At 40.9% G+C, this 25,502-nt stretch overlaps 1 protein-coding gene across 1 annotated transcript in view; it reads left to right on the top strand.

The window, feature by feature from the left end:
- SGIP1 (SH3GL interacting endocytic adaptor 1) overlaps positions 1-25,502 on the top strand; it is a 134,689-nt gene that overhangs the window by 76,683 nt on the left and 32,504 nt on the right. The window contains exons 10-14 of the mRNA XM_056867431.1: positions 1,332-1,424; positions 5,809-5,883; positions 10,262-10,723; positions 17,840-17,967; positions 19,364-19,490. Coding sequence (XP_056723409.1) covers positions 1,332-1,424; positions 5,809-5,883; positions 10,262-10,723; positions 17,840-17,967; positions 19,364-19,490 — 885 coding nt within the window. The remainder of the gene's footprint in view (positions 1-1,331; positions 1,425-5,808; positions 5,884-10,261; positions 10,724-17,839; positions 17,968-19,363; positions 19,491-25,502) is intronic.

Here is a 25,502-nt window from a genome sequence, read left to right as displayed (position 1 = left end):
GACAAGGAATAGAGAATAAAACTGCTGCTATCATACTGCCCTTGTACAAATCCATGGTGAGACACACTTGGAATACTGTGTACAGTTCTGGTCACCTCACCTCAAAAAGGATATTGCAGAGCTTGAGAAGGTGCAGAAAAGGGCAACCAAAATGATCGGGGGCTAGAGCAATTGCCCTATGAGGAGCAGTTAATACGCTTAGGGCTGTTTAGCTTGGAAAGAAGGCAGTTAAGGGGAGACATGATAGAGGTCTATAAAATTATGCATGGTTTGGAGAGAGTGGACAGGGAGAACCTTTTCTCCCTCTCTCATACTACTAGAACATGGGGTCATCTGCTGAAGCTGGGAGGGTAAGAGATTCAGAACAGATAAAAGGAAGTATTTCTTCACACAACACATAGTTAAATTTGGAACTCCCTGCCCCAGGATGTGGTGATGGCTGCCAACTTAGAAGGCTTCAAAAGGGGAGTTGACATGTTCATGGAAGATTCATGGCTACTAGTAAAAATGGATACTAGTCATGCTGCATACCTATTCTCTCCAGTATCAGAGGAGCATGCCTATTATATTAGGTGCTGTGGAATACAGGCAGGACAATGCTGCTGCAGTCGTCTTGTTTGGGGGCTTCCTAGAGGCACCTGGTTGGCCACTGTGTGAACAGACTGCTGGACTTGATGGACCTTGGTCTGATCCAGCATAGCTTTTCTTATGTTCTTGTGGTCTTTCTGTTGTCACATGCAACAAAGGCATTCTATCCTTTTCTTATCCATTTCTGCTCTGAGAACAGGGGAAGTTGCTGAAATCCTATTACTTGTTGCCCAGAAAAAAACTGGAGTCAGTATGAATGAGCAAACATGTGAAAAAGAATGGTAGATATCTGAAATATAGCATTGAATCAGGCAGCATTGAACTGGCAGAACGCGTGCCAATCTGAGCATCCATCTCAAGATTCCTTTTCTGTATATGAGAGTTTTATTATTCTTGACTTTTTTTAACTCGAATCTTATTATCAGAAAAAGTACATACCTTATAATGTATTCATAGCAATGAAAATGTCTCTTTCATCTTAGTTGCTTGCCTTAAAAATCCATTGCTGTCTGTGTTAGACTTCTGTGCATGTCTGTGCATGTCTGTGAAAAAGATAACATACAATGACAGCATTCCCCACCATAGAGAATAATCTGTGTCTTAAAAATTAGCATGCCAAGTAAACTTTACAGATCAGTGTTCAATTCAGCTGACGCTGTAAAAGAGAAGCTATAATTGGAATCAAGTCCTTATGTTACTTCTAGATTTGTGTGCATCATGTATATATATATATGTGGCTTCAGCTCCCATAGATCAACCTGAAGTGTGGGGTTCTGTGCAACCAGCAAGTCCAAGTGCAGAATCTGCAACTCCGCCACGACCTTTTCCTGCTGGAAGTAAGTTTAATTATCTTCTATTTGAAACATTGTCTGCTGGTTTTTATACTCTGTGACTGAAACATTAGATGGATGCAAGTAGCATGGTTGGCGGTTAATGTTCATTGCACTGTCATGGAAACCAAGAGATATTGGTTGAATTATGCATTGGAAACCCAGCTTTCAGAACAGGGTGAAGAGACGGTTCTCAGTCCCTGGGGAGAGTAGCAGTCCGTTTGTGATCTCAGTTTGCAATGCTAAACCTGACTCCTTATCGGAAAGATCATCTCCTAGCAACCACTGCAGCATGCCATAAATACAGTAGCTCCCTAATGACTATTACAGATTTGGTTCCTGATTGGGGGAAATGAGAATAAAAGTTTTAACATAATTTTAAAACATTTTAACAGCCTGTATGCTCTGGAGACTGAAGACAGAAGTTGTCATCTCATGAAAAGTACAGCACCTCCCGGTCAGACTGCATATTTGTGATTAGGTTATCCTCCTAGCCAGTGTGGTCTAGTGGTTAAGAGCGGTGGTTTGGAGCGGAGGACTGGAGAACCGGGTTTGATTCCCCACTCCTACACATGAGTGGCAGATGCTAATCTGGTGAACTGGGTTTGTTTCCCCACTCCTACACATGAAGCCAGCTGGGTGACCTTGGGCTAGTCACCACTCTCTTAAAGCTCTCTCAGCCTCACCTACTTCACAGGGTGTCTGTTGTGGGGAGGGGAAGGGAAGGGATTGTAAGCTGGTTTGATTCTTCCTTAAGTGGTAGAGAAAGTCAGCATATAAAAACCAACTCTTCTCCTTCTCCTCCTCCTTCTTGTTTTAAAAAATAAATTAACAAAACTCATGGCATTTGTCGCTGTCTCTTTTTTCTTGTGGAGCTAATTGCAGCTTTCTGTGGTGGGGGGGGGGTGTTAAATTAAAATAAAGGTTAAATACCTTTTGCTCCCAGTGACCATCTCTGACCTTCAGTGCAGCTGCATGGAGCTGCTAATTAATTTTAAACTGTGCACAAAATTCTAATACTAGATCTCTTATGTCATGTCTTACTTGATGCGCAACTACCCCTAAAGGGGTATTTTGTGGTCGTATGTATGAATGGGTTTCACTTACCAAATTGATGAGCAAGTCTGGAGACATTTGGGTCACGGCACAATGTCCTGGGCTACTTCTAACCTTAGCTATCTGGTTAGTGAATATGTAGGAAATTAAAATAAGGCCAAGGTCAATAGTGCAAAATAGGTTAAAAGATTTTTTATTACTCAGAATAAAAATTTCCCAGGGGCTTCTTCAGAGGAATCTGTAATGTATAAACTTAGTAATGTAATTATATATTATATAAGTAAATATTTGGTTAAAATTATACAAACAAATAATACACTATATTAAAAGTCAAAGTACAAGCTATATCATATACAAAAAACTGCCAGAGCTTATTCATAGGGAGTTTAAATGGCTGTTTTTAAAGCAAATGACACCAAAAATTGCAGGGAATCTGCCTGTCCTCTAAGGACCCCCCAAGTTTCAATCATATTGTATCAGGGAGTCCAAATGTATGAACCCCTGAACAAAGTGACCCCCAGTCATCCTATTTGTCTCCATTGTTTCCTATAGACAGGGCAGAGAAGCCAATAGCCAAAAATAGAAGAGCATCCACTAGCCAAAGGCCTCCAAATGCAAACAGAGCCAACAAGCCAAACAGAACAAAGCTTAACCAGAGAATCCCAGCAGAACCACAGGCCAGAGCAGCAAACCCTATGTCAAACCAGAGATGCCAACCAATACTAACCTGGCAAGCCAGTATCAAGGCAGGCAGCCAGACCTGGCAAGGCATACACACACAAGCACTTTCCCAAGGAAGGCCTCAAAGTGATGGGGGGGGGGAAAATGGGGGCATCCTAGCTCTTTGCCATCTGCAGTCTGCAACCTATACTATCATTGGCTCACAGGAATAGCCCCAGGAGCTGTCCATCACTGGTGCTAATTGAGATTCTCAGCACATCGGAGGGCATGAGAGGAGCCTCTGAGCCACAAGAGAGGAGTCCTAAAAGCTCTCTGTTTCCTGGTGCAGTAGCTCAGCAAATAAGTTGTACACAGCTAGTACAGCTTAAGGACCTCCACCGTCTGCCAAAAAGTCAGCCGCTCCTCATTGCCAAACAGTCTCTTTTCTTGTGCAGTGTCAACCTCCAAAGCCACCTTGTCCAGGAGAGTGCTCTTCTTCTCCACCAGATTCTCAAGGATTGTGCAGGTGGAAATCCAGTGAGCGCTGATGTCCCTGATCAGGCAGTGCGCTGGCATGCCCGTCAGCACCTGCTTCTGGCACAGCAGAAGGGTCGTCTTCACACTGTGCAAGAAGTGACTCATGATATTGCGACAGTTCTGGAGCAGACTCTGGACATCGTGAGTCACAATGTCGAGTTCAGGATTCTCTGCAGAACCCATATGCAAGGCATCCCTCACCACCAAGTAAATGAAGTGGGCCAGGTAATAAATGTGTTTCAGGCCCACAGCCTCTGCAGGAGCAATTTGGAATGCTCCCCTTCAAATCTCCCCCCTCCTTGCCTTGCATCAGCTCTCAAGAGCTTGAGTGGCTTGTTCCTCCACCTGCACTTTCCCCCCTGTAACAGCCACTCCTGACATTCCATTAATCCTGAAGCATATTTACTCCTGAGTAGTCCAGTTTTGATGTTTTGTCCTTTTTGTTAATTTTACAAAATCACATTTTCCTGCATACCTGAAGACTCTTCTGCGTTGGCCAAGACCCTTACCTTTTCTGAGAGTGGCCTGGTTTTTACTGCTTCCCCCACCCTAATTTTTCTAGTTTTTCAATTTTTTTTTCTTGCTAGTTTATTATTAGATGCAGCAATGGTACATTTAAATAGTGTGCTGTTGATGCGAACAGCTATCATGACAGTAGAATTTAGAACACTAATAAAATGAATTATTAAAGAAAAACATGATCTGGACATTCATCAATAAAATATTCACATTTCTCTGAGTAGCAACAATTCATATTAATTGAGCTGTAATCATCACCTGTTCGAGCATATTATTCCATGATAAAATAGCAGCTGTGACTAGCATATTATTCCATGATGAAATAGCAGCTGTTGTCCTTATCTCTGGCTCATTGGAGATTTGTGATCAGTGTGCAATTAATCTTTCCTAAGAATGTGCCATTCTCCCTGTAGGAATCCGTTGAAGAAGCTTTTTTTGTTTTTGCCATGATGTCTGTCAGTACCCTAAAATGACTAAGCAAAGAGAGTCCATTATGTATGTAGGCTTGAGTGAGTTCATTAGTGAAGATCCAGAGATCCAGATTAGTTGAAGTGTTCCTGTTTGATTCAGAAGAATGGAGATAGATTCCATTTTTACTTTTGTTTTTCAGCCTGTGTTGTTAGCCCGCCATGAAGATAGTTTCAGACCCTGTTGGTCTGCAGTAGAATAGCTAAGTTCAAGTCCAGTAACACCTTAGACACCAGCAGGATTTTCAAGGTATAAGCTTTTCAGAGTCAAAGCTCCCTGATATTTGGTATCTGACAGAGGGAGCTTTGACTCTTGAAAGCGTATACCCAGAAAATCTTGTTGGTCTCTAAGGTGCTACTGGACTCAAACCTAGCTAGCCTGGTGATTCTCAACCTTTTTAGAGTTGGGATTCTGCCCACCCACATCATTAGTTGTTTGATTTCAGGCCATTCCATTTCCTCCTAAGTAGAATAAATAAACTGGAATTGTGCCCGCAGTCTTAAGAAAACTTTCCTGGAAGTAAGGCCCATTTAATAAAATTGAACTTGGTTCTGGGTAGATCTATTTAGGATTGCCATTCTATGTAGGCTAAAAACCTTTTTTTTAACAGCTATCTTATTTAATTCATTTAGTAATTTTGGTGTAATTTTCATGTAGCATTGTACTTGAAATTACATATGCCAGTTTACTAAAGTCCCATTTGCAGAAAGAAAATTCCCAACCTACCCCTCCCAGTCTGTGATGCTCCCTGAAATTCATCTTCTGAGGGCTGGTGGACACAACGGAATGAGCCGATGCATTTACACTTCTGAAAAGTGCCCAGAAAGAAAGTGCTATATGGAGTGTATTCTTTTTTTTAGAGAAAAGTGGATTAAAATTGTTTTGAAAATCTGTTGACAATTCCATAACACTCCCTGGTGAGATATGCTAGAGTGTGGAAAGCCAGGGATGGGAATTACTGCATTTGTCTGTAGTTTTCTCATCTAATTTTTAAAAATAAGTCCCTGATGTGAAGAACTGTATTTATGCGGCGGTTAGTTTTTATGGAGACGTAGATGAATTTGCTCTCTTGGTGTGACTGAGCTATAGATTATTTTAAGACCTTCTCCCCACTTTTAGCTAAAAGATTGGCATCTGTCTCTCTTCACAGCACCTCCACCTCTTCCTCCGAAAAATATTCCAGCTACACCTCCTCGTACTGCTTCTCCTTTAACAGTTGGAGTAGGTAAGAATGTCTGAGACAAATGGCTACTGGTTCTGCAGATCGCAATATACCTTTTAGTCTCTATATGAGTTCTGAACTTTTAATTCTAACTAAATGTAAACCCCACCCAATGAAACCCATTTTATGCATACCTAACATCCACACATTTAATGTTTCCACCCATCTTAGAAGATGTTGTTTTGCTAAAAAGTCTAATATAGAATCTTTTTCCACAGCTCATGAGATTTTTGAAAGTATTTTTACTATCATATTCATGTATTGCACAAGTATACCACAGAAATATGATTATAGTGTTAAACTTTTGTATCCATTGATTTCTCAATAGTTTTGTGGACTCCCAACAGTGTGTTGCACCTAACTTTATTGAAGGAAACAATTTGGGAAGCTTTAGTTAGCCTGCCATTCTTAATACATTGAGGGATCCTGCTGATATTGGCAGAAGGCCTAGATGGTAGAATAAGAGCGGGCTTTTCCTTGAAGTTACGTGTTTCATGATTATAGTGGAGTAAGATAATGCTGGAATCTTTATTGAATAAAAAGACATTGTGGCAGACAGAAACAGGAATAAGGTGCTTGTACAGGTAAATAATTCATGTCACCAGAGAATGTGCTCAGTTATGTAAGGACTAAGAGTGCCATTGCTTTGAGTAGAATTTATATGTTCTGTGTGTTCAAATAAGAAAAAACAATCTGAGCTTTTGAAAAGACAGGCATGATACAGAACATCAGTGTTACCTAATGCATAATACGTGGTGTTTTAACTAGTTCCCTACCAATATATAAATTTTCAGCTAAAAACTTTGTGCTTTATTCATCACTATTCAATTCATATACACACTGCCACTTACCCCAGTATATGTACTACTCAGCAGATGTAACATGTTTTCTAAATTAATTTAATATTACATATCCACATATCCATATATGGTGTTTTATTTCCTAGGATGGTTTCACACACACACACACACACACACACACACACACACACACACACACACACAATACGTATATTCCTACAATATAAGTTTATCTGTGACAAGTTAGGAAATGTCACAATTCTCTAACTTGGAGCATTTTAAACTTACAGATAAAAAGGTACAAGTTTTCAAAACTACAGCAGTTTCACCTCCTTGGGTATGCGCACAAATTGGGTACCTGAGAGAGACCTGCCCCACTTGTGGCACTGCCCAGGCACCTTACAACTGCAAATGATAAGATTAACTTAGTTGATCCCTCTCTGCTTCTTGGAGGATCAGTTCCAGTTGTTTCCCAAAATTTGGCTGAGATAGAACCTCAAGGGTAACGCAAGAACAGTCCTCTCCTTATTGACCCTCTCCCAATTTTTCTGTAGAGCTTTTCCGCAGTACACCCAAACACTGAAGGGGGGAAATGTTCCATGGACATAAACTTCTGAAATTCAGACCACCTTAGAAACCTGCATTCAGTGAGTCTGGTAAAGTTCTCTAGTGCCTGGGCACGAGGAACACTTGGGGGAGGGATTTTGAGGTACCCATTGCTGTGATTCAGGAGTCTGCAGAAAATCATACCAAAGGATTTAGCAAATGCTTAACCATGAGATGGGCAGCCCATTCCTGAAGGGAGGATGAAGCTCCTTAGGAGCCAGTGTGACCCTGTGCCAGCATAGGTGCCACCTTATCACAGAATAAGGTGGCATCTATGGCAGCGTCCGGGAGCTACCAGCCCCTGCTGCCAGTGCAGCCATGCCAGCTGGGATTTCCTGGAAGGAAAACCCTGTGCCGATATGGGGGGGGGGTTCCTGGGGGCGGACCTGCCTTTGGGCAGCTTCCTAACCTCATTTGCCTCGGGAATGTCCCCTCGAGCAGTGGCAGGGCTGTGCCACTTTTTGGGGTTTGCAGCCTCGTTTTGTGCTATGGGGAATTTCACCTTTTTTATTTTTTGAACTGCTTTTTTTTGTCTCTGGTGGCTGGAAAGCCTCTGAGGAGGTGGTCTGGCTTTGCTCCCAGCCAACATGAATCCACCCCCCCCCCAAGAATGGGCTTTTATACTCTATTGTGATATTAAATAACATCACATTGAAGAATCCATGTGTACTCTGACACAGAATTATTTAAATCTAAGCCCATTAACTTCTCTGGGCTTTGATTTCAGTAACTCTTTATAAGATTGCATACACACACACACACTTAAATGTAAGAAGTAGAGGTCCGAAACACCATCAGAGTGCTCATTCATGGTCCCATTTGTTGGGTTAAATCTGATAAGCTGGCCAGTTGGTAGACTTTCCACATTTGGTCACAAAATATGTGCTGATGGAATGTCATGATCATCCCTGATTCCAAGCTGTCCATTTGATGGTCATGGAATGAAGAACTATTTTACAATCTAGAGACCTGAATGAAAGAATGTATACTACCTCCCATTTACTCACATATTCCTTGCTCTTACCTTTTGAAGTAAGCTGAGCGGCAACCAGAGACAGGGTCTTCTGACAGTGGTGCCTCAACTGTTGAATAACTTTCTGATAGTGTTCACCTTGTACCTAGTCTGTTGTTTTAGGTGCTGGGTGAAGCTCTTTTTGTTCGCTCAGGTATTTGTCTAATTTTAGTGCCCCCACTTTCTATCATGTCCACTTTTTTGCTTTTTTTATCCTTGCTGCTTCCAATTTTAGATCATCTTGATTTTATTAGTTTCTGCTTTTAACTTGACTTTTTAAAGCTTTGGGCATTTTCTGCAGAATACAGAAAAATAAATAAATAAATAAATAAACAAACCCCTAAACAGATTGGTTCTTGTAGGTTATCCGGGCTGTGTGATCGTGGTCTTGGTATTTTCTTTCCTGACGTTTCGCCAGCAGCTGTGGCAGGCATCTTCAGAGGAGTAACACTGAAGGATAGTGACTCTCAGTGTCAAGCTTGTAGGAAGAGTAATATATAGTCAGAAAGGGGGGTGGGTTTGAGCTGAATCATTGTCCTGCAAAAAGTATTAAAGGTAATGTGCTAATCATTGTCCTGTAAGTATCAAGATAATGTGCTAATGAGGGTGTGGTATGTTAATATGGAACATTATTAACATACCACACCCTCATTAGCCCATGTTCTTGATACTTACAGGACAATGATTAGCACATTACCTTTGATACTTTTTGCAGGACAATGATTCAGCTCAACCCCCCCTTTCTGACTATATATTACTCTTCCTACACGCTTGACACTGAGAGACACTGTCCTTCAGTGTTACTCCTCTGAAGATGCCTGCCACAGCTGCTGACGAAAAGTCAGGAAAGAAAATACCAAGACCACGGTCACACAGCCCGGATAACCTACAAGAGCCAATGAACTCTGATTGTGAAAGCCTTCGACAATACCCTAAACAGATTAATATAATTCTGCAGTTGTTACACAAGTGGTGCATTTCTGCTAACTGTGACATCCATTTTAGTCAGCTCTGTACACACAAGCATTTCCCACTATACATGCTTTTCCCATTATACATGTTTACTCAAAACTACAAAACTGTGACCATCAGATGCAATCTAGAAAAAATTAGACTTTAACCCTCTTAACTTCCTTTGGCTAGTCAACACCCAGTCATTGGGAATAACTCATATACAACACATTTGAGTGTTTCTTCATGTTAGTTTGGAATGGGAAGCCACTGCACAGGGCTTCTGGATCATGGCTATTGTTCAGAATCAGAATGTTAACTGTCAGTTGCTCCAAAGTGCAAAGAAATAATGCATTCATTATATGTACGGAATCTACAAAATGCCTTCTAGCCTTGATAATAGTATAGTTTTTTAGCAAGAGACACAAATGGAAAAGTATAAATTATATTTTTACCGCCTCGCCATAGCTATGTTCAATGAACTTTGTTTTTCTGTTGATAAAAAGGTATGTTTGCTCCAATAATAGAGAGTAATGATCAACTTAAGAATACATTGCATTAAAATAATACCATAGTTTATGCACAAATATGCTTGATGTATTTCTATTTTCAGCATAAATATCCATATTTGCATGCAAGTCATCATGTTTGAATTTCAGGTTGTTTGAAATTTTTGCTTGTAATATTTACTAAGAACTCACCAAGCTAGTTGAGTTGCCCAGGTAGCTTCTTAGATAATGATATATTTAATTTCAGTATAGATATATGAAGCGAAATATGTAGGCAGAGTCCATCTAACATTTATTGCAATAATATGTATCCTACATTTCATACAATCCTGCTATGCAGTTATATGTGCACATGAATTATATTCCTGAGAGCACCTTATAATGTTAAATGTCTGTGCTAGGCTGAAGCTGGTTTTAAAAGCCCCATACATAAGTAGAACATTAGTACAACTTAGCTATACAAGTTGATGTTAAAAGTTTAAAATCAACTACTTTGACCACAGGAAATGACCAGACAGCAACAGAGGTCAAAAGTGACAAACTACCATCAATCAATGACTTGGACAGCATTTTTGGCCCAGTTTTATCCCCCATGTCTGTTGCTGCTAACACGGATGATAAGGATAAATGGATCAGTTTTTCTGATCCGTCCCCGGAAAACGTAACTCCAGAGGTGACTTCAAGGGAAAAAGTGGTGTCCCCACCAGTGGCATCAGAAACTCCAGATGAGCCTCCAGAGGCTGAAACCTCTCGCAATGTTCCATCTCCACTCAATTTAGAAGAGGTTCAGAAGAAGGTTTCTGAGCAGACCCACGTTAAAGATGATAACTTAGCATCAGCAGCATCTCCTAAAGATTTTGGGGTGGGACAGAGAGCAACACCACCTCCCCCTCCACCGCCTACCTACAGAACAGTGGTGTCATCACCTGGACCCAGCTCTGGCAGTGGCACAGGAAGCACCAGTGGTATGTTTCAACAGCTTTGAGTGTGCTTCAGTGTGGCCTTGAATGCTGCCATGTGAACACAGACCCTCTTTAGCTACTCTTAGTTGGTTGGCTTTTCAGCATCAGTCATCCCCTTTGTTTGATTGTACTGTGCCCAGTGGCTTTTTTTATTCAGTGCTCTTGTGGTCCAACTTAACCTTGAACCCTTGATGATGTGTTCTTTCTTCCCTGCCATTGCTGAATGTCTAGTATATTATGGGGGGAGTTTTATTTCTTTAATACCACAAAGATGGAAAAGCGGTCTATTGCTTCAAATGAAGATTTCTCTAATACAAAGAAGGGGGAGGGGTTGTTGCAGGATGATTTCTGTTCCCCTTTCTTCACTCCCATAGTGATGTTACCTGACAATGGGCTGAAAGATTATAGTGATCATCCTCTCCCCAACCATGCTTCAGACAGGCTGTCTGCTTTGGTTTTGTTTTGTTTCTCCACCTTCAAGTACCGGCATGCTTATCTACTCAAAGGTCTGTTCACTGTTTTTTTTCCCCACTGTATTTTTCTTTGAACACTGCTTGGGGGAGGAGGGAAGTGTCTTTATGACTAACATTAGGGTCAGCCAATCAGCACTATGCACAGCCTAGTTTGAGAAGGGACAGAAGTTGCTTGCTGACTGACCCAAGGGTTGTTAAATTAGTATTGTGCAAATCCAGTGTCTACTCCAAATCAAAAGAAAAAGCTCTCTCTGAGTCTGATCTGGTCAACGAGATAATACATATGTCAGATATCTGGCAAGGATGTCATGAACTTCACAGAAAAGATGTTTGGTGGTTGAACATGCTGTGTTTGACACTCACCATGAGACTTAGCTGATACATTCAAAGCTCACACAGAACAGCTTGTGCAGCTGCCAAACATGTTCTGGGGGGGAGGACCTAGAACTTCCCCAGCTCACTACCAAAAATATGTATGTTTGCACATACCAACAGACTTTGATTCAGAGGGGGGACGCTCTTTGAACCTCTGATTCTATAACCATGCTTCCTTTCTGCCCCAAATGGAGAGTCATTTCTTGGTGTTTTTTCCAGGGGAAGCGATGGTCAGACATATTCCCCATTACCCAGTGACCACAGTCTCTCCTTGACCTTTCCTGTAAAGGAGAGAAGCATTATTTTTAATCTTTAGTTCAGCATTTGCCAACAGATGTGAGGTCAGTTGGATAATGACCATGAGGTCCTCACGCATTCTCACCAATGCACCCTGTGTCTCTTTTGGGAACTCTTTTGGGAATTTCAGATAAATTAAAATGTCAATCATTGTTGAGTTTTTTTCTTCCATATGTCAAAGTATAGTTCATAGAAGCAGCAAATCTTATGCCAACTGATGGGGGAAGGGGTTAATTGGAATGCAAGTTTAATTTTAATGTGAGATTTTATTTACTTGTCTGTCAAAGCAGCTTGTCCTAAATCTTCTAATCTTTTAACTCAGAATATACCCTATAATAGCACATGCAAAATTTTGCAGAGGATTCTTGTCCAGGGTGTGGGGGGGGGCGTGGGGGGGAAAGGGTGACACAGATTGATACTATCTACCTTTGCTTCCTTGGCTTACTGTAGCAAAGGCAATTACAGTTCTCAGATGAGCTTTTCAAAGGAGGTCAGTTTGGTTTTTTTGTCTGTTGTGTTTCTTTTTGTTTAAGAAGAATGGCTGTAGGCATTAGAGAGCAAATTGTAAAGAGCAAACTGCAGAATTCTTAACTGCTGAGGGCAGAATTAAATTTGGGACATAGTGGCCAAAGGCCAAACTGTCCTAAAAGCTCCCAAAGCTTCTATATGAACAAAACAAAGTTCTAAAAGCTTCTATATGAACAAAACAAACACTTCTAGCAACCTATGCTGTTTAAGGAAGAAAATGTATGTTTATGTTGGTCCAACAATCCCTATAAACGGGGTGCAGTGAAAAAGCACTAGTCTGAAGTAGAAACAATGTTACAAGAGTTATCACTGTGATGAAGGGCAGTGGCCTTTTATTGAGGTAACTTCAGATAAATAGCTTTTCTTCTTAATCTTTTATTTTAAAATGTAAAATAGAATCATGCATCTCATTAGTTAAGGTTTATGAATATTGCTTCTAGCTAAATGGGTTTGAAAACCTTATTCATATTTCCCCTCCTTTACACTCATATATTTTCTGAATAGCTCACATCTAAAGGAAGGAAATGGTTTTGCTTTAACTTTGCAGCAATGTAGTTACTCTGACAATTCTGAATCAAAGAACAGCAAGGCTCAGAGCACATTCTTTTCTGCACTTGCTGTTCTCACCGAGCAACTAAAAGATTTTAGCCAGAGAGCTAAAATCAGTCTCATCTTTAGCAGCTCCCAGGTGGGGAAGCTTTTAATGGAGAGTTGTTAAAGGTATCCCAGGTGTCAAAACCCCTGCTCTGTGCTCATTCCCAGTAACTTAGAAACCTCTCACATTCTTTATGTATTTTTAACATTTCTGTCTCGTCTCTCCCACAGCAAATACAGCTTGAGACGACTAACAGCGATGTAGAATGACATGATTTAAAACATATAACAGCTAAGCAATGTGGAATAACATAATTTAAAACCATATAAATAAACAGTAAAATCAGTATAAAATCTAAAAATATCAATATCAAAAACTGGAAGCCCCCAAAATCTGAAAACTGGAAGGGAGAAATAGCCACAGCCACAAGAGTCACTGGAAAAGACAGTCATGCTAGAAAAAGTTGAGGGCAGCAGGAAAAGAGGGAGACCCAACAAGAGATGGATTGACTCAATAAAGGAAGCCACAGCCTTCACTTTGCAAGATATGAGTAAGGCTGTCAAAGATAGGACATTTTGGAGGACTTTCATTCATAGGGTCGCCATGAGTCGGAAGCGACTTGACGGCACTTAACACACAAACAGAGACTGTCTGATAGAAACACTATCAGATGAAAGCAGGGCACGAGTCTTCTCTGACAAGGCATTCCCCAAATACGGGCAACCATGGAAAAAGCCCTGGACCTACAGGCAGAGTGCCGAGCTAATTGAGGGCGAGGTACCACCAACAAGCTGTGGGATGTCAAACACAGGCGATGTGGGGGGCTATAGCAGAGAGGCGGTCCTTCAGATTAGATCGTCCCAGACCATTTAGGGTTTGAAAGGTGAGAACCAGCACCTTGAATTTGATCTGGAAGCCAATTGGAAGGCAATGCATCTGCTTCGAGATAGGTTGGACACGCATAAACCAGGCTGTACCAGCGGCTGTAGTCTGGACAACCTGCAGTTTCCCAATCATCTTCAAGGGCATCGCTGCACAGACCGAGTAGCAGTAGTCTTTGTCTTTGGAAAATATTCACAGAGACACTCTTCTAAGTTTGGTACATAGGTAATTTATATGATGTGGATGAGGCTTCCTTCTTCCAGCAGTCTTGTGTGTCCATGCTGCAGCAGGCCACCAATGAAAAATTATTTCCAAATGTAGATTCCTGTTCCTGGACTGGGACAAAGGCTCAGGAGAAAGTAAGGCCCCCTAGAATAATAAGCTAGTCTGTTGAATACTATAAAACTCATAAAGAGTTAATGTTGCTTAATGATTTGAGAGAGGAGTGATATTAAGAAAGAAGACCTTTTGTTTCTTAGTTGTCTCCAAAATAGTGTCTTTTCCCCCTGGCAACAAATCCAAGATTAACAAACTGAATTGACACTAATTTTAAGGATATTTGTTTATGTTGATTAACAAAATATGTATAGGAATTTGGAGTTCAGTTGGGGGTTTAAGTGGAAGATCATACAGTGAACCAACTACTAGAGGAATATATTGACAGAGAGTTGCTTCCAATGTACTGCAAATTAAACCAAGATTGCAGAACACCCCTTTCCCACTGAGCTTCTCCCCCTTCTGATCCAGGGGTCAAGGGACCCTCAAATAGTGGGGGGATGCAGTAGGTCAGGGAAATTCCCTTACCAATAACAACACAAGTGCCACTGCACTGGTAGAAGACACCTTTCAATCCATCCCAGGATTTTAAAGAAATAATAGTAATGTCTACCATATTTTACATGGTATTTTAAAATTTGACAGTAATTAAATATTCTGTAAATATTGTTTTATGACAGTTTGGAGACTCCTCTAGCTGTACTGACCAGAAACAGGGCTTTTTCTTAGGGGCCCCTCACCTTTGGAATGTCTTCCCCACTGAGGTTTGCTTGGCTCATACCTTACTCTCCTTTCAGTGACAGACCCAAACATTTCTTTTTTACTCTAGCTTGTAAAAAAACTGTTTTTATCATCTGCTCTAGGTTGAAGACTTTTATTAAATATAATTTTAGACAGTTGTTTTATGTTATTTTAAAGCCTTGGCTTGTATTTCAATGAGCTGTTTTGTGGTTTGTTTATGATTAATAATTTTATCTCTATTTGTATGGTTCTGTTGTATAGTTTTATTTTGTGATATGCATTGGGCAAGTCCCTGGACCAGTAGCATATACCATTTCTAAATAAATAAATACTGCTCTGCTAGTGCCCCTAAGCTTTTATCACAATCACAAATTTGATCTTGTGTTCTTGTACAACTCCCATTCTTTTTGGTGGTGTTTCGTAGCACAGTCTTCTAGTGCAAGGGTGTCAAACATACAGCTTGCAGGGCCGGCTTCAGCCCCTTGAGAGCTCTTATCCAGCCCATGAGCCAGCCAAGGCAACCACACATACCCCGCTCCCGACCTGGGCTGGTCTATTTAGTCCTCTATGCAGGTCCCACAGCCCTAGGAATGATGTTTCTAAGGCTGCAGGAATGGCGAGGTATAGGAGGTGGCTAGATACAGGTCAGTTTTCCACTTCCTCAAAATCAAGATTTTCAGAGATTCCAAGAACTTTATGAATCTATAAGGCACCCTCAAGGTGATTCCATGATCTGAATTTAATAATTTTGTAGATCATTTGGAGAATTGGTTAGTGTGTTAAACTTCGTATGTTAAACAATGGTTTGGAGTGCACAGCATTTGCATGTGGAAGAAGTGTTTTAAAACTGTCTGCACTTTTCTAAGAACATCTGGGGAAAGGACGTATTTAGGATATGCTTAGTAAATGAAACATCTAATCATCATGTATACTGAAATATTCTTCAAGGTCTGTCTACTTCATCCCCTGATAGTTGTGTGAGGGAAAGAGAAAGTTGTGCATTGGCTGCATGAAGTCATGTGATCAGTCAGTAGGCTGGATCCAACCATCCTCCAAAGAGCTCTTCTCCCACCTAAGAAAAATTCCTTCAACTGAGGTGGCTCTTCCTTCAATGGAAGAGCCACTAAAGTTGGAGGAAACCTCAAGCTTTTGGGAGGCTTCATACTTTACGGCGGGGAGTGGTAGGATAGGGGTAGCATTCACCTCAACGTTTGCGAACAAAATTATAATGCTGATCTGATAAACCTTGTTTGATATCAAAGCACTGAGGTCAATAGCCATGTGTAAGGAACATCCCCTTTCTTTTCTTGTTTCAAATACAACATGGTCAGTTACTTTCCAGAGACTGTTCTTTTGATCTTGTGAAGGAGTGAGGCAAACTAAAAATATTGCACACTAGAAAATAAAAGGGCAAATATTGTTACAAATAAAAGAACAATTTTAAGACCCCTTTTGATGTTACCTTTAGCAGCTCGTAGTTCCTTCCTTTGACATTCAGGAATGTTGGAAGTTTGTAATCAAGTGGGAAAAATCCATGCCATCCATGTCCTTCTTATTCTGTAGTTGTTACGGTTTCGAAAAGTGTAATGCTAGAATGTGACAAAGATATGGCATGGACTCCTCTTGTGTGAGAGTGGAGTTCTGAAAATATTGAGAAGTGCAGAAAAGAGCTTCACTGATACCTCAGAAGGTAATCTCAAGGACCCTCAAGTGGTAGTCCTGTTGCATTCTGCCTCCAGTGATAAGCAAAGACCTGAAATTATCTAAGTTGGGGATGGTATTGCTCAGTGTAAGGGTCATTTTTAAAACATCAGCATGTCATCTGTACCACTACACTCCCCCCTTGTTGTTCAACTTCATGTGGATACAGTAATTACTGTGTAGAACTATTTATTCCTACACTTCTTAGTAAAAGTTCTCTTGTGGCTAGAGACTTTTGCAGCGTCTTCTGTGTCAGCATTTTATTCTGAGTCACAATGTAATCAGTCCTCCCACCAGTCTAATTGTCTTAAGTATTCTCTGATTGGCTAGCATCTTACAATCAGAGAAAAAGAACTGTGCAAAGTTTGTCCATTTCACTGCAACCCACTGTTCATTAAGTGTCTAGGTGCTCATTGTAACATCATTGCTTTCTGTAACAGCCCAGTTACATGTGCGTAGCAAGAACACATTGTGCCTTTATACCCAGACAATGTTAAAGAAAGTGCAATCTCAAGGGATGCCCAAAACCCGCCCAATATTTTGGTCTCTTTAGCAACCATCATCTAAACTAGATGCAGTTTACCAAGTGCTGATCCCTTATTTAAGTGTATGTAGTTTATACAGGAAGGAGCCCCGTGGCACAGAGTGTTAAGCTGCAGTACTGCAGTCAAAAGCTCTGCTCACGACCTGAGTTCGATCCCGACGGAAGTCGGTTTCAGGTAGCCGGCTCAAGGTCGACTCAGCCTTCCATCCTTCCGAGGTCGGTCAAATGAGTACCCAGCTTGCTGGGGGTAAAGGGAAGATGACTGGGGAAGGCACTGGCAAACCACCCCGCAAACAAAGTCTGCCTAGAAAACGTCGGGATGTGACGTCTCCCCATGGGTCAGGAATGACCCGGTGCTTGCACAGGGGACCTTTACCTTTTTTTTAGTTTATACAGGAGCAGCATATTAACTGCAGCCACAATGTCTTCTTTGTTGAGTGCATGAGAAAACTCAGTAGCAGAGGCCGATGCTTTTTTATTTTATTGTAACCAGTTATTTCCTTCTGGACTTTCTTTATGCGGTTCCCATCCACACATATGAATTGTCTTGTCATGCAGTATTTGCTAAGATGATGCAAAAGCTGTTCTGGCAGTCGTTTGCTTGATGGCCTGCTGTGTGTTGGAGGGCTCTACCTTGGGTTGGGGGGGGGGAGGACCGCAGTGGGAGAGCAGCCTTATAGCATATTTATAGTGTGTATTTATTTCAGGGTCATCGTCTCCTGCTCGCCCTGCAACCCCATTGGCAGCCTGCAGCAGCCCCACTCCCCCACCTCCTCCGCCTAGACCCCCATCTCGGCCGAAATTGCCTCCAGGAAAGCCCGGGGTTGGTGATGTGGTACGTGTTGCTTTCTTCATAGTGAAATGGAAACAGTATGTTTTCTGTTCCAACGTGATACTGACCAGTAGAGATGGACAAATAATTCATAACCAAGTAATGAGTTAACAACATCCTTAGTTAGTACCCAGCTTGCTGGGGGTATAGTATAGACAACTGGGGAAGGCAAACCACCCCATAAACATAGTCTGCCTAGTAATCGTCTGGATCACCCCATGGGTCAGTAATGACCTGGTGCTTGCTCAGGGGACTACATTTATCTTTTTAGTTGGTACCCTGCTTCTCCCTTACTTGTGCCTGTTCACAGAAAAAATGCTGACAATTGATTAGCACATTTTGTGTGAACAGTCAAGGATTTAATGTTTGCATCTTAATTTGAGGGAATGTGGTAAGATATAATTTATCATGTCAGAAAACAATTCTGATACAATACACACATGTAAGAATGCAAATATCTTTGAATGAGAACATCTGAGTAGGGCTCTTACACTTGGCCTCTAAGAGTGCCATGAGTCCTGCCAGTGTATTTTCTGATGTTCACATTCTGCGTCACTCTGGTATGATATACAAAGGAACTAGAATGGAACAGAAGAGAGGGAGGTTAGGGTCATCCCCTACCAGCTCTCTGGCTACTAAAGCACTGTGCTCATTTTGGACGGGCATGGGCCCTGAGCTTGGCCGTAGATTTTCTTTCCTGATGTTTCGCCAGCAGCTGTGGCAGGCATCTTCAGAGGAGTAACACTGAAGGACAGTGTCTCTCAATGTCAAGTGGGTAGGAAGAGAAATATATAGTCAGAAGGGGGTTGGGTTTGAGCTGAGTCATTGTCCTGCAAATTATTAAAGATAATGTGCTAATCATTGTCCTGTAAGTATCAAGATAATGCGCTAATGAGGATGTGGTATGTTAATGTGGAACCATCCAAAGCATGGCTATTGTGGACTGTAGTCTTTGTTAGTCTGGAGGTTTTCAGGACAGGAAAGCCATTGAAATTCATAAACATCAGCACAACTTTAACAGAAAAGAAGAGAGTTTAAGAATGAATAAGATAATGGGCACTTATGCTGGCACGGGGTCATGTCAGCTCCTAAGCCAATTCACCCCCTCATAGGAATGCACCCTTAATGTCCTCCAAAACTTTAACAGCCTTGCTCAGGTCTTGCAAACTGAGAGTCCTGGCTTCCTTTATAGAATAAAGTCTTTCTTTTTTCCTGCTGCCTCAACTGTTCCTAGCATTAAGAGTCTGTAGATCTTTTTAAGGTTTATGGATTAATTCTGGGTGTCCCAAGAGCTTAGGCAGAGGACATTATATGGTTAGAAATATTTCTGAGTTCATTCATATTCAGTGAAAATGCTGGCAATGATGTTTTTATTCTCATGTTGTGTCTTTTTCTGCAGTCCAGACCTTTTAGCCCACCAATTCACTCCTCCAGCCCTCCTCCAATAGCGCCTTTAGCTCGTGCTGAGAGCACCTCTTCCATTTCGTCCACCAACTCCTTGAGCGCAGCCACAACTCCCACAATTGGTAAAAAAGAGCTTTTTTTTTTAGAAACACAGTTTTTGTGAGCTTTTTTTGTTTTTATTTCTGAAACCCTTTACTTGGTTGTTTTTTGTTGTTTTCTGTTGTCATGTTCATGTTATGTTAAAGCACTTTCTAATGTTCATGTTATGTTAAAGCACTTTCTAAATATGAAAGGAAATTGCAATTTTGATGAACTATAAACTGACTCTGATATATATTGATATAAATATATAGTGGCCAGGATCTAAGGGGTCATGCACACATATGTTCTGCATATGACCCATTTTTTCCTAAGCTACCCATATAGAAAGTGTCCCCCAATTAAAAAAAAAAACCCAGTGGTACCAAAAACACATTTTTGATTGATTTTCAAAGGGGAAATCAGGGCAGGGGAAGGAACAGAGCTTGTGTGCTGGCCAATATTCCTCATGGGAAACTCTTGTCTCCCAAATCCAAGCTGCTTTTTGATCTGGGGAAAATTTACAATAGTTTGGGGATTCGGTGGGACTTCTCTGGAATGTTGCACAGAAAAGGGGGCATGCCTGGAACAGTCATGTGTATCCTTTAGAATGCTGGTTAGCATAGTTCTAAAACTGTCTTTCCTGTGGTTATAAAGCAAAACTTAAACCATGAATATTTAGTAAATAACAGAGAGTGTTGCTGAATTAGTTAGGTGCAGTTAAGCTGTAGTAGTGAAAAAGAAAGATACATTTCTGTAACAAGGAAAGATAGGAAAGGATGGCAGGAACTGGAACTGCACTGTAAGATCGTTTATTGCCAAGTGAGGCTATAAACCATTCATATTTGCTGCTTGGATAGGAGTGAACATCTTCTGAAATTTTAGAAATATTTCAGAATGTCCCCGACATGAAGCCTTTTCCTATCTGGAATGTGGAAGTTTGTATTGAAAAATAAAGTAGAGATTGGGTTAGCTAAATATTCTGTTGCTGACAGCATTTAGATTGGGATGCCTTTGGTTTTGTTTCTTTCTTTGGCCTTCTCTGTTCTCCCTGTCTTTCATTTTACTCAGACCAACATATATTTGGGCTCTTTGCCATTTTTTTATTTCCTTTTCAGGCCTTGATTTTTCTATCTGCTTTTAAATCACCCTCTTCTTTCTGATATGGCTCCTTTGTGCTGCAGACTTTATGACCTAGCTATCTTTTCATCAACGCTTCTGCTCTTCTACGAATAATTTCTTGTCTCCTTCGGCTTTCATTGTATGCCAGGCTGTTGTTTTTTAAAAAATTGTTTTTTCTTATTTCCCATATCTTTGGACCCATTTTGCTAGTAGTCTAAACTTTGCTTTGTGAGTGTTGCCACCTTGTAGCTCAGCTTTCTCTTGACCAAATTGTCCACATGACTGTCCTCAATAAGTGGCAACCAGTTGGATGTTCCTTTCAAGGAAGTCAAATTTGACAATCTAGAAAACCAAAATGAACTAAAGTCTCTGTGTGTTTGCCTTTATTTTAATGATAGCCATGAACATCGTGTTTCCCACAGTTATGGGAAGCAGTTGGCTTTGATTTTGAACACAATCATATAACTTTATGTTATTGTTTATTAGAAAATAAATAATACTCACAACTGGAGCAGATACTCAAACCTCCAGCGGTAAAGTGTTACAAGACTAAATGTGGTTTGAAGTGCTTGAATTTTTAGTTTGCCCTTCTGAAAACCTAAGATCACATTTGTTTCTCTTTGCATTTTGTATGTCAGTTGGATGGGGTGGAGGAGGAAGAGTGCTGGAGTTAATTTTCTAACTTTGTGTTTCTTTCTTCGTATATCTGTGTGCTTTGCTCCTTCTTGCTGTTGGTCAATGAAATAACCAGAGTGATGGCAATGCATATCAGTCAGTGGACTGAGTAGCATTGAAATTAATTCTTAACTTCCAATTTCAAATTTTTAACAGAGGCTGTGTCATCATTGATTTGCCCCCTTGTCTACAGGTACATATGTTTCATGGGCTGGTGCAAGTTGTTTGAAACTTCATCAGTGTAGTTTTTAATGAGATATGTTGAGTAATGTGCTGTTACCGGTAATTATATTTAGGGACTCAAGTTTGCAAACAGGTTGACTAAATTGATTAGTGAAAAGTTCTACTTATTATTCGGAGTATGTAACTCAGGTTTTGTGTACCATAGGTGGTCAAAACATGCACCATTTCCCATTAAGATAACAATTTTCTTGTGCATGTAAGCATGTCCATGATTTTGTCTGAGTGTGTGTTTGTGTGTGAGAGAGAGAGCGCACACTCAATTTTCGCTGTCTGTATTTTCCGTTAGTGAACGTAAAATTGCTCTCTACTTGTGTTTCATTTTTATCAGTGTAAAATTTTAGAAACATACAAAATAAAATGTTCTAAATAAATGTAATGCTTTCTAAAGAAATTGCTGTGATACATAATAGACCATTGCTGGTTTCTGCTTATTTTGGTATTGCAACTGTGGAAGTGAAGGTAAACATTGTATAAGAATCAAGATTCTTGGCATATTATGCAACATGATTTCACAAATTTGGCTGCCCTTCAAACTGATGTATAGAGAGAGATGTTGTGACCACAAACATATCCCAATTATTTATTTTATAATCAAAATATTTAAAACCCACATTTCTGCCAAGGCGGCTGCCAGTATCTTATAACTTTTACTAAAAAAAAAGGACAACTTATAAATTATACATTACAAGCAGAAAACCCACAAGGACTTGCAGGGGGCATCTTATTTAACCCTCCCCCACTATTTCCTTTTCCCTTCCCAAAAAGCCTCCATAGCCTTTCCTCTTGTCCCGGACTCCCGGTTCCTTTTCTCTTTCCCACCAACCAGCCAACCTACCTTTATCTGCTCACTGCCTTCAGCTTTTCCTCTTTCCCTCTCACTTGCATCCTCTACCTGGGAAAACTATGGCCCAGTTGTAGTGTGGCAGCCACTAGGCCCAGTTGCACAAAGGGGAACCTGCAAGAATTTGCAGTATGGGCATCACTTTCCCCTGTATCCCCCTCCCCACCATTACCTCTTTCCCTTCTGCTGGAAACCCCAATATTCTCACCTTTCCCTGCTTCTTTCTGTCCTTCCCACCCACAACCAACCTACCTTTTATTTGCCTCTGCCCATCTTTGGCTATATTGATAATTATTTCCTTCTTTTATACCCCACCATTCTGCACAATGGGAACACAAAGTAGCTTCCATCATTCTCTTATCTTCCATTTTATCCTGACAGCAACACTGTGAGATAGGTTAGGCTGAGAATGTGTGACTGGCCTAATGTCACTCATTGAAGTTCCATGGAAGAGTGAGTTTTGAACCTGAGTCTCCCAGATCTTATTGTGAAACTCTAACCACTACACTACACTGGCTTTTGTGGTATGGCTGCTGTTGAACAGTAGCAAACAGCCAGGTGAATCATACAAGTCTCATTGCAGCAGGTTGCCTGGTGGTTGCTGTTGGGTCTGGCCTCTCAAAGACCACAACAGCCCTGAAAAGGGCCCTTCCCCTGCCTTCTACTGACAGAAACCAAGACTTGAAGGCTGACAATAGTGTTGCGGTTGCCTAGTAAAATCTACTGAGGCCATTTGTTTCTTAAAGGTACAGGGGCTGTTTCTATTATTAGGGGGGTTGTAACCCTTCAGACATTTATGTACTTACTTACTAGATTCCAGATTTTTTTGCAAGCTTGGGGCTTTTTTCAGGTTTGTAGAAATATCTGTCTTGTCTATTCACAGCTCTAGTCTCTGGATTTAAGTATCCACAGATTTTGCCACATAGAGAATTAGATATATCAAGCATTAAAATATCCATTGTAACAATGTCAACAAAAGGCTGCCTGAAAAGGGTAGGCTTTATAATCTGTCCTTATTGGCCTTTCTTCCTCAGAAGCATAGTCTATAGTCCTGGGGTCTCCCTGAAATAATTTTATTCCAAAGGGTTCTAATGTGGATAGATGGTACCTGGAAGTAAAAGGTCTATCCTCCTGATTTAATACTAGTTAGTAACTTTATTGGAGGGAAGGCAGCATGGTACAGCCCGATCTCGTCAGATCTTGGAAGCTAAGCAGGGTCAGCCCTGGTTAGTATTTGGATGGGAGACCACCAAGGAATTCCAGGGTTGCTATACACAGGAAGGCACAGGCAAACCACTTCTGTTAGTCTCTTGCCATGAAAACCCCATAAGGGGTTGCCATAAGTCGGCTGCTGAGTCATACATCAGCCAAGACTGACACACAGACAATTAACAGCACATCTACATACAATAAAATTTCAAAGCCACATAACAGGCTGATTTCAATAGTACAGACATAATTAATAGGAAGACTTAAATAAACAAATAAATTTTAATTTGTATCCTGCGTTTTCCTGGTGAACTGGGCTCAGGGCAGCTAACATCATATAAAATACAATATAATTACAAATTCATAAAATGTAAATTCAATACAACATAACCAATTTAAAACTCAGTACAATTAAATCCCACCCCCTATGGCACCTAAAATCTCCACATTTAAGGAGGATGTTGTCAAGGGTGGTCATGCTTCCATGACCTTCACTGATGTTTCTCAATCCTGGTGGGGGGAGGGAAGAGGATGGAGATAGAAAAAACATAACAGCAAAAAGGGGGAGGGAAAGGAGGAAAGGAACAATAAGAAAAAGGTTTGAGGAAAAGGAAAGGGAGGAAGGAAGGGAATAAAAGGGGAAAAGGAAACAAGGGAAGAGAGGCTGGCTCAGCTGGCTCACCATGTATTCCTGTCACTGCCCTCAACCATAAGTCTGGCGGAACATCTCTGTCTTATATGCCCTGCGGAACTGGGTTCGATCCTGCAAGGCCTGGGTCTCATTTGTTAGAGAGTTCCACCAGGCTGGGACCAGGGCCGAAAAAGCCCTGGCTCTAGTTGAGGACAGCCAGACAGTTTATGGGCCAGGGATCTCCAATAAGTTCGTACCAGCTGCTTCCTTGTTAAACATGCTGAGGTGCAAAATTTGGCCATCTTAAAGCTGGCCTCGTTAGAACAATCCGAGTGGAGAAGGGAAATGTAAAATCCATGAGGTCTGCCTGGAAAATTTGATAAGATTGGAGTCATGTTTAGAGACTGCATGTCAATTGGCAGGGGCAAACATGTTGAGAGTAAGGGGTATGTGCGTATCTCCCTTCCAAAAGAGCTGATGGTAAAGCATTAAAGTGGGCCAAGGCCAAGTCTCTTTGGCCAAGAGTGGCCAAGTTGGCGATGGATAAACAACTTCATTCAGCTGCTCTGCTTATTTAATACGTACAATGCTTCCTGCCTTTTCTGTATGACTTCTTCTGTAAACTGTCATCTTAGACCTGCCACAATATTTGCTTTCTTGAGCTCAAAGGAGCATTCCTGTCTCTTCCTTTCAGTGATGGAACTAGATGCCACAATGAATAGCAGACAAGTAAGTTCTTGGAACTGCACCCCTTTAAAAGAGTCAAAAGCCTTAGCTAAAGCAAATGTTAAATTGTAGCTATGACAAGTTAGTGCAGCATCCTCTAAAGAAAGGAGCTCCATAAAATGCCAGTGCTTTTAAATGATCATCCAAGAACTTGATTCAAAATAAGGCAGGGAACATGATCCAGTAATCATCCATATTTTTAGGCTGCTCTGTATATTGGAAATGTTTATATGTTTGTAAGATGCCTGGTCTTGTGTGTTAAAATTACCAAAGCAACAGTAGCCTTTTTCTGTGTTGTCTTGGGAGATTTTATTCAGCATAAGGTGGGATAAAGAGACTGGGGTACAAAATTATTGATGAAACTGTAGAAATTCAGAACTAAAATGGTTAATAAGGAGTTACACATTTGTGCTTTATTGTCCCAACGGTGTTTAGTCATTGTTTATTTGTTAATCACAGGCAGTTTGAGTATTGTTTATGCTGATAATCTTAAAGTCAAGAATTGGGGGCTAAATATACTGATCATGCACTCAGTCAACCTACTCAGTCTCTTAACTTTTTGATAGGCGGGTGTTAGTTTGTATATCTGTTCCTAGAGACTTGAGCTGA

The sequence above is a fragment of the Euleptes europaea genome, chromosome 2, assembly GCF_029931775.1.
Source record: "Euleptes europaea isolate rEulEur1 chromosome 2, rEulEur1.hap1, whole genome shotgun sequence".
NCBI lineage: Eukaryota > Metazoa > Chordata > Lepidosauria > Squamata > Sphaerodactylidae > Euleptes > Euleptes europaea.
This window is presented reverse-complemented; position numbering and strand designations above follow the sequence as displayed.